Here is a 9,682-nt window from a genome sequence, read left to right on the forward strand (position 1 = left end):
CAACAATGTATAAACCCCACTGGTTATAATCGAGTTATCGCTCTCAATTATTATTACACATTTTGAAGAACAAAATTGTCTGCAAATCTCTCACTCACTCAAAAACACACAGGCAAACAGTGCCTCTGTTCTTCACTAGTTCTGCACTTGTCTGTGTGCCAATTTGTCTTGGTCAAATTTGTTGTTTTTATAGCTCCGTTGGCCATTTTTGTTCTGTTGCAGCAGCTTTAATCACTTCCCCCCATCCATCATTTTTCAAAATTTTCTGAATGTCTGGGCTTTACTTGAATTTTAGCCATACCGTTATTAGACTCTACTGTGCATTTGCGTCAGACGTTTTCCCTTTACTGATCAAAACACTGTTTAGCTTGGTGTGTAGCGCCGTGATCATGTCACCAACAACTTAGCTTTAGAGCTGGACAATCTGATACAAAACAGTCGTTGAATAGTAACTTTTCGAGTTTAGAATTGCTGATATGGAGAAAGAGTTGAACAAATTAGAATGTCTGTGAATGGATCTTGGTTAAAAAATGGAACTTGGTTCAGGTTTAAAGTTCAAATCTCCACTGCAACATAAGAAACAAGAACAGGTATCTAAAACACGAACGAGTAGCTGGCGACCCATCAGATCCCATACTAAAGCTTGTGCGTATTGAATTCGACAAAGGGTGATGAGTGTAAAGTTGTATCGAGCAATACTATTTAGGGGTCAAAACTCCACTATTTATTCCCAAGCACAAAGTGAATGCTTACAATAACAACAGACAAGTGGAAAATACCCATTCCTTCAATAAATAAAAAACGTGGGAAATTAGGAAAACTCATTGGATAAGGTAAAAAGCCACGTGTCCTATCTGAAATGCAATAACTTCCTTCAATAAATTGTAATTGAAGGCTTCAATGGTGTAAAGTAGGCGAGCGGCATCTATAAATCCGTATTTTTAAATTTTATATCATTGACGGATGGAATGATGGGTGAGGGTGACGTTATTCAAATCTATTTCACTATTATTTCTATTTATTTATTTATTTTTAATAATTTTTCAAATTTTTATTATTCGATTTATAAGTATTCATAGCCACGCCACCATCGCAAGCCCACCGGGAAAATGGGCCCAATCATTTTGGGCTCCTTGTCTTCAACTGGGCTATTGACCCGACCCATACCCGAACTCGGCTCCCTTTCAATGTCCGACCCTCCAGTCCAGTGCCACCCAAAACCCTACGAAACCCCTGCGTCTTCACAGTCTTAGCATCTGTTTTCGGTTGATTCGTACTGATGCAATGGAGAAGCTTTCCAAAGAACTTGAGCAGGAGAAGGAAGGCTTAGAAGATGACTTGAGTTTCGAAGAACTTGGGTTGGACCCTCGTCTAGTTCGCGCGTTAAACAAGAAGGGAATTTTAAACCCAACACCCATACAACATGTTGCAATTCCGTTAATTTTGGTACGCGTTTTGACATTAGGATGGCTCTGGAATTTGTTGCCTCCGAGGAAGAATTTTGTGACGTTCTATTTGTTTCAGGAAGGCAAGGATGTGGTGGCTCGGGCGAAGACTGGTTCTGGGAAGACTTTCGCGTACCTCCTTCCATTGCTTCAGAAGCTGTTTACTGGTTCTAGTACGGAGAAGAAGTCAGGTCCAAGTGCAGTTCTTCTCGTTCCGACTCGGGAGCTGAGTCAGCAGGTATGCCTTCTTAGAAGGATCTGAGGGAGGTTGTAGGTGTATTCCTACTTGATTCACCAGTTACTGAATTACTTGTGTGTACCATACATTCAGGTTAATAAGGAAGTTTCATCCCTCATTGAATCCTGTCGAGTTCAATTGAAAGTTGCCCAATTGACAAGCAGCATGTCACATTCTGATTTGGTTGGTTCAGGTTCATCCTTTTTTCAGAAGTATATTGCAAGGAATACATTCTGAAAGAAACTGTTAGATGTAGCAAGGTGATTGAGGCTGTTGTGCTGGATATTGATTTTATTTGATAAATGTCTCTTGCAGCGGACAGCATTGGCAGGACCACCTGATATCATTGTTGCTACGCCTGCTTGCATTCCCAAATGCTTGTCTGCTGGTGTTCTCCAACCAGCCTCCATTAACGAATCACTTGAAATTCTCGTTCTGGATGAGGTAATAATTTGATGAGCATTTCATGTCTCTAATCATTTTCTCTACAAGTGGTTGTATATGTAGTTTTATGTTTGTGGTTCAACTTTAAAACCATTGAGTAGAAAAGGAGAATACACCTGTTATGTCTGCTCGCCATTTGTCAGCAACATGAAGTGCTAATAAAAGTTCATTGGCATATTTTCTTTGAATGGGGCCCATTTTGTACCTCTTTGGATAATTTCATTCAATGAAATATATATATATATATATCACACTGATAAAAAAATCTTATAGAATTTAAGTGTTGGTAGATAAATTGCTTTTTATTTGTTTCCAGGCTGATTTGCTATTGTCATATGGCTATGAAGATGATATTAAAGCTTTTGCAGCACACATCCCACGTTCCTGTCAATGCCTTCTTATGTCCGCTACATCAAGGTTATTATTTTCACTGCCTTAACAAGCTGTATTTTTACAATGACTGCAGGCCGATATAATTTTTGATGCTTGCTGTTGGTAGACTGTGTTTTAACTTGATGGGAGTTTGCCCCACTTTTGTTTTTGTTTTTCTTGCTGTTAACCATGGAAGATTATATGTACTCACACTTCGTCCTCTAAGTTTCTAACTTGTTTAAAATTAGCTTAACTTCATTTTATCCCAAATTAATGGTTTGTGGAATTTTGTGCATCGTTTGATCAATTAATGTGATGTTCTATGTTGGTCTTTGGATGTCTGACAGTGATGATGTTGAAAAATTGAAGAAGTTGATCCTGCATAATCCCTTCATTTTGACTCTGCCAGAAGTGGGAGATATTAAAGACGATCTAATTCCGAAAAATGTTCAACAATTTTGGGTAAGTTCCTCTGCTCTCAACGTGAATTAATCAGATATTATTCATTCCCCGGTGAAACATTTGTTGCTCTTGAAGGGAACATATTTACATTGGTACTCCTATAGAGTGAAATCATTAACATTGGTACTCCGGAAAATGTGTAATCATCACTTTTTAATAAATCAAGGTGATTTTTTTTACAATTTTCACATTCAATTTGCTAGTATACTTTATTCTTTGTTCTCATCATAATAACTTCATTTCGACTTTGGCTGAGTATTGAACTTTGTTTTGTGTTTTTTTTCTTATTCATGTATAATCTCCTTTCTGCATTTGTATCTTGTTCAACAAATAAAAGTTCTTTTCTGTACCTACTTGTATGAACTTGTGTTTGGAAAGTAATAATGTGTGTTTTTTTAATGGTACAAGATCTCATGTGATGCTCGAGACAAGTTACTTCATATTCTTTCGCTCTTAAAGTTGGACTTGGTTCAGAAAAAAGTTCTTATATTCACAAATACCATCGACATGGCCTTCAGGTTGAAATTGTTTCTTGAGAAGGTAAATGACTCTGGTTCATTTTTTCCATCTATTCAGCACTCCACCTTTTGAATATTGTTCTTAACTCATATTTTTATCTTTATTTCATTTATACGATTCCTTTCTTGTATGTATATTTTGTACAAAGTTATCTACTTCAGATGATTTCTGGATCATTGTTGTGTACTTTTGATGTTTTGTTTTGCAGTAGCTTCTTTCTTGACAGAGATTTTAATTTAAATTCTTTATATTGCTACGTCATGTCCTTATATTTCTGAGGTACCCCCCTTACCACCCGTCCAAGGTGGGCATCAGAAAATTTATTGTTGGTTGATTTGCTGCTTATGTCATGCAGTTTGGAATCAAATCTGCTGTTCTAAATGCTGAGTTGCCTCAAAATTCACGCCTCCATATTCTTGAGGTATGCCTATTTAGACAAGCTTAGTGTTGGTACAGTTTACAGGGAGGTATTTAACTAACGCTTAGCAATTCTGGTGTGTTATTATTGACCTAGTATGTACGTTTTGTTGTTCTTTCTTTGGTTTGACAGGAGTTTAATGCTGGTCTGTTTGATTATTTAATTGCAACTGACGACGGTCAAACAAAAGAAAAAGAAGCCAACGAGGAAGGTAATGTTGATAAGAAAAAGTCCAGAAAACGTGCTAAGCAAAAAATAGATTCTGAATTTGGAGTAGTACGAGGAATTGACTTCAAAAATGTTTACACAGTATGCAAATCTCTCTCTCTCTCTCTCTCTATATATATATATATATATATATATCAATTCAATGCCAATTAATTTATTGCTTCTACGTCTCTTAATGTGTTAGTAGTACTATGTACAAGTATTCTTAATTAGTACAACACATATAATGCCTCTTATGATGTGAATTATCAATAATTATGTTACATAATTTATGTGTTGTGTGATATTTATCTTTTTCAGTCTCTTGATGGTTTTACTATCAAGTAAGCTATTAACAACAATTTTTCTGCCATCCGTTCAGGTTATAAATTTTGAGTTGCCTCCGAGTGCAACAGGGTATGTACACCGTATAGGACGTACTGGAAGAGCTTATAATACTGGTGCATCTATTTCGCTGGTTGGTATTTTGAGATACTGTCTGTACCTCACGACATTATAGTGATTTTTTCCTTGACATTATCTTATGTTCGCTTTTTTCACATGAAGAACGTGCACTTGGTAAATATAACCGCAAGTTTTCCCAATGTTGGTGTTGATATCTTATTATTACTCTCTCTTTTTTTTTTTTTCTCTCTCTATGGTGATAGGTTTCTTCAGATGAGATGGAAACTTTTGGAGAAATTCAATCTTTTCTAAGAGCTGATGGAGATACAGACATTATTGTTCCTTTTCCATTACTTACTAAAAATGCTGTAGAGTCTTTACGTTATAGAGCTGAGGTTTGTGATGCATATTATAGCATATTTCTCGAGGATGCCCAATTAGATATTAAACTATCGTTATTGATGTGTTCTGCGTGCTTTGGCAGGATGTTTCTAAAAGTGTGACAAAGATTGCTATTAGAGAATCTCGAGCTCTGGATTTGAGGAACGAGATTCTTAACTCTGAAAAGTGAGTTGTTTCCCCTACTTCTTTTCTAGATTTATGAGCAATGTTTTTATTCTGTTTGGTTTACGTTTGAAAGACAATTATTTGCCAATTGCCACACCATCCAAGTTGTAATTATTTTATTAAACCAGCATAACCATGTTTTTCCTTTTGTGCATATAATCCTATTGAATCTTTAATGTAGGAGGGTTATTATGCCCATATTTACATCCATTTAATAACTTCATAACTTTTTCTTGTTCTGCTTCCTGTCTAGATTGAAAGCTCACTTTGAATCTAATCCGAGGGACTTAGGTAACATCTTTTGCTGAATTTTTAGTTGTTTGTACCAGCATACCCATTTATGCTGCATAAGTTGATTGGACTTTCTTGGGCAGATTTGTTGAAACATGATAAGATTCTCAGCAAGAAGCCCCCTGCTCCTCATCTGCGTGACGTACCTGACTATCTTGTCGACCCAGTAACTCAAGAAGCCAGCAAAGTCATCAAACTAGCTAGAGCAGCAATGGGAAATATACAGTCTGGTCGTCGGCGTGGGTTCAAGAGAAAATCTAGAAATGATAAAGACCCTCTTAAAACGTTTTTGGCTGAGGTACGGCTTTGCTGGTTTCAATCTGACGTTAATTTTAGAATAGTGATACTAATGGCACTCTTGCCTTGTTTCAACAATTTGGTCATTCACTTTCCCGCTTATTACTAATTGCATTCCTACTTGTTTAAAATTAGGCTCCAAAAAAATCTCGACGCAGTGGGGGGGAAAAGAGAAGGCAAAAATGATGATCATGACAACAGACACAAGAAAAAAACATCTATCTGATTCTTCTTTGGCTTGTCGATCTAGAATGGTCAACAGCCGGAGGATCACAAATTTGTATTGAGAAGTAGTGTTAAATTATAGTTTAGTGGCCATCCAATGTAATAGTGACAATTTTTCACTGTGTAATTCCATCACAGCGATTTTGATTAAAAAGAAAAGTAAAATGAACGTTTATCACCATTGTCGTCGTTTCAATTTGTGGACTGTAGGGATAAAAAAAAAAAAAAGAACAGTTTTGATCAACACTGACGACTTCTTGCGAATGCTTAGCAGTGACATAGGATTCTTAGCGCACATGAAAACTATAGGACCTGTAATTTAAGAGCCTTATTATGAAGAATGATTCATTTTGTAGTTTCTATAAAAGATTTGGTTTTTAATATTTGGTGCATCATTACTGCTGTTGAACAATCTACCATCCTTCATCATTATACTGAATTGATGAGAAGTATTCCTTGGTTTTTGGATTCAGTTTATTGCAGTTGATGCCATTGATCGGTCTATTCCATTATCGAGGAAACTACATATGGGACCTTGTGTGCAAAAACTTTCCACAAGGAGAAAGGTTAAATCTTCTACATGCTTATTGCAGCTTGCAGCTTCACTGGGAAACTGGAAACTGATATTTTACACCTATCCCCGGAATGGTAAGGTATGAACTTTCAAATGATCATTTCCAAAGTAATAGTTCACTCCTTTTAACGTTTAGGAAAGGATCTCTAAGTACGATAATCTGTCTCATCGTAAATTTCCTCCTGCAGTGAACAAAGATTAAGGGTAATCAAGCTTTGCAGTATTGATAGGAAGATGAAGCTGTAGATAGAGGATATGCTGCTATACCTGTAAAAGCTCCTCAATGACATCTTCAAGTGTTATGATGCCAATTGCTTCCCCCTCTTCAGTAAGCTTGGCCAGCATGTCATCTGCAATATGCAGGACCTCTGAGTCGAAGTCCTTGGACCATTTCTTACTTCCAGAAAACTTCCGATGGTAATTACTACGATCCACAAATGTGTTTAGCCTTTTCAGAGATCTCTTGCTCTTTAAACTCTTTTCCTGTGGATGATTTTCACCATTGATGTCCACTTTCACATCTCTTGCTGCATGTGCATTTGTGTTATATGTATCATCGACCAAGTTAAATAGATATGAAGAAGGTAAATGCTTACCCTCAAGTTGATTCCCGCTAATGGGCTTCTCTGGATTTTCCTTTTCTCTTACTACCACGGCCATATGACTGTGACCTTTCTGGAAATCATTTAGTATGTCGTACAGTGGCATTGTTTCTGAGACCCTGATAGACAAGTTTGGATTCTTAGTGCAAATGGAAGTTGTTCTTTTCCTAACATGCAATATACAGAATAATTAGGAGCATAAAGTACCTTGGACATTTCCGAATGGGGAAGTTCTTAATTGGTACCCCATCTGGTGAATGCACAGTTATTAAATTCTTCACCTACGATTTAAATATACTGATATCAGGTTAATGTATGTTATTGTAATTTTGTTAACGTTTGCATGGATAAACATTACCAACACGAGGCCAATGATATTTGCAGGGTGTTCATAAAACACAGGCACTCTGCTATGCCCCTTCTCCAGAATTAACTTGATCAAGTTGCTGCATAGTTTTCATAATAAGCATATTTATCAGGATGGAGGAGAGTGGAAGAATGAAGTTGGTGTTTGCATCCAACCTGTCGAGATTAGCATTAATATCGATCGCAAAAGTTTCAGAAAGGGGAGTCATGACATCTCTTGCGACCTTCTCGGTGAGTTCCAGTGCTCCTCGAATTATGGTTGTTTCATCTCGTGTCAGCTCTCCTCCTTTTCCAGCCTGCACTTCTAAGAAACCCAACTCAGCCACACAAGATAGGCAGAGAGTTGCTGGTGTTTGAGACGAGGTACCTCATTGCCATGAAAATCTACAAGTGTTTTCAGTTCTGCTCTACGGAACAGAGCTTTATGTTCTTTACCCAGTGAAAAGTCCAATAGCTGCTCATAACAAAATCAAAGAATCAATATTCAGGTTGAAGTCCACCCATTTGGATTTAAAACTGCAATTTAATTTAATTCAAGCCCACGCTAGCAAATATTGTCCATTTTGACTCGTTACGTATCGTCATCAGCCTCACGGTTTTAAAACGTATTTGCTACTGAGAGGTTTCCACATCCTTATAAGTAATGTTTCGTTCCCCTCTCCAATCGATGTGAGATCTCACAATTCACCTCCTTGGGAGCCCAGCGTCCTCGCTGGCATACCTGCCCGGTGTTTAGCTATGATACCATTTGTAACAACCCAATTGAGTTTTCCCTTGTGGGCTTCCCCTCAAGATTTTAAAACGCGTCTCCTATGAAGAGGGTCTAGCCCTATTCCGACCAGTGTCTCGCATCGTCCGATGACTGGCTCTGACACCATCTGTAACAGCCCAAGCCCACCGTTAGCAGGTATTGTCCATTTTGGCTTGTTACATATCGTAATCAATCTCACGATTTTAAAACGTGTGTGCTAAGGAGAAGTTTTCACACCCTTATAAAGAATGCTTCGTTTCCTTCTCCAACCGTTATAGGATATCACATCTTTGTTGAACAATTACCTTGCTGATAGGATATGCAACAGGAAAGCAAATCCAAACAAGAAGCCTTACAAATGGAGCCACTGCAGCACCAATAGCCAAACCATATCTAGAACAAACAGCTTGAGGAATAATCTGCGAAAACAGAGCATAAGAACATGTTCTAGTTTCTAACCTTTTACATAAACTTCGCCTAAAATCTTAAGTGAAAGTTTGATATATCACCTCACCAAATAATAAGATCAAAGTGACAGAAATCAATATGGCTCCCCAAGCTGTCACCAAACTATCCAAAAAGATTGGAAGTGCCTGTCAAAGTAAACACCAAACAATGATTTTTTCTTCAGCTGATACAATACGGCAAAGAGCTCAACTTTCCAACACTCTTACAGTTACCTCCATGGCAGCAGCATTACAGATCAATAAAGTGCAAAGCAGCAAGTGCTGTCTTCTAACAACTGGCAGTATCTTTGCTGTTATGTTAACGAGAGAGCATTAGCAGAAAAATTTTCCCACGAAAGTGAAAGAAAAAAGTTAGAAGAGGATGAAGAAGAGCACCAGCATGTTTACGATGACTTGGTTTTCCAGACTTGGCAAGAACTTCAATCTCGACGAGGCTCATAGACATGAGGCCAAGAGTGAGGCCAGACATCATCCCAGCAAACAACACCAAGAACACTACTATTCCAATGCGACTGAAGAATCCTGAAGTGCAGCAGCTATATTCCACTCCCATTTTCAGTACTACCTTCTTGTTCTTGATTTTGTGTTGGTTCACAAGGAGGAGCTTCAGAAAGTAGCTAAAAAACACTGAACTTCTTGGAGACAGGACAGGATGAAGAAGACATGCTATACATGTTCCTGCTGGGGTTGTGTATGGTTAATACAAGGGTGTTTGGTAGTGTTTTAGGATTTTTGAGAACTCGTTTCACTATCCAATCTGAAATAAAGTATCATAAAAGTTCAGAAAATAAGATTAGATTAGGATATGATGGACAGATTGGTTAAAAATTGACAGTTTTGTGACAAAAGTAGAGAGCTTTGAACATATTCTATACTTGTTCTTGAAGATGAGAATACACATCCAACTCGTAATCCAATTCTAAATTTAAATCTGATTTTCAAAAAAAAGAAAAAAACAGAATCAAATTGTTAAGTAAACTTCAAAATTAAAAGATTTAAAACAAAATCATTATAAAATTTGGATGAATATTT

General features: G+C 37.3%; 2 protein-coding genes across 3 annotated transcripts; one reads left to right on the plus strand and one right to left on the minus strand.

Annotated features, from left to right (window-relative positions):
• Window positions 1-1,092: 1,092 nt before the first annotated feature.
• LOC111781811 (DEAD-box ATP-dependent RNA helicase 16) lies at window positions 1,093-6,121 on the plus strand. The gene is given in 16 exon segments (XM_023662519.2): window positions 1,093-1,446; window positions 1,525-1,683; window positions 1,777-1,866; window positions 1,999-2,127; window positions 2,444-2,544; window positions 2,847-2,961; window positions 3,370-3,501; window positions 3,836-3,901; window positions 4,031-4,207; window positions 4,488-4,583; window positions 4,774-4,905; window positions 4,995-5,077; window positions 5,331-5,368; window positions 5,452-5,666; window positions 5,801-5,824; window positions 5,826-6,121. Coding segments are annotated over 16 exon segments (1,785 nt in total). The 5' UTR covers window positions 1,093-1,284; the 3' UTR covers window positions 5,892-6,121.
• A 208-nt stretch (window positions 6,122-6,329) lies between these two features.
• LOC111781812 (DUF21 domain-containing protein At4g33700) lies at window positions 6,330-9,448 on the minus strand. 2 transcript variants are annotated; one of them, XM_023662521.2, is made up of 11 exons: window positions 9,026-9,440; window positions 8,864-8,940; window positions 8,693-8,776; window positions 8,489-8,602; window positions 7,800-7,886; window positions 7,589-7,728; window positions 7,425-7,512; window positions 7,274-7,347; window positions 7,061-7,185; window positions 6,732-6,991; window positions 6,330-6,646 (listed from the first exon to the last, which is right to left on the minus strand). In XM_023662521.2, the coding sequence occupies exons 1-11, from the start codon at window positions 9,201-9,203 to the stop codon at window positions 6,611-6,613; spliced, it is 1,263 nt and encodes a 420-aa protein (XP_023518289.2). In that variant the 5' UTR covers window positions 9,204-9,440; the 3' UTR covers window positions 6,330-6,610. The 2 variants fall into 2 exon arrangements, with proteins under 2 accessions (XP_023518289.2, XP_023518288.2); XM_023662520.2 differs by having other exon boundaries at window positions 6,732-7,185; window positions 9,026-9,448.
• Between the last annotated feature and the right edge of the window lie 234 nt (window positions 9,449-9,682).

The sequence above is a fragment of the Cucurbita pepo genome, chromosome 19, assembly GCF_057944985.1.
Source record: "Cucurbita pepo subsp. pepo isolate OVF chromosome 19, ASM5794498v1, whole genome shotgun sequence".
In the NCBI taxonomy this organism is placed as follows: Eukaryota; Viridiplantae; Streptophyta; class Magnoliopsida; order Cucurbitales; family Cucurbitaceae; genus Cucurbita; species Cucurbita pepo.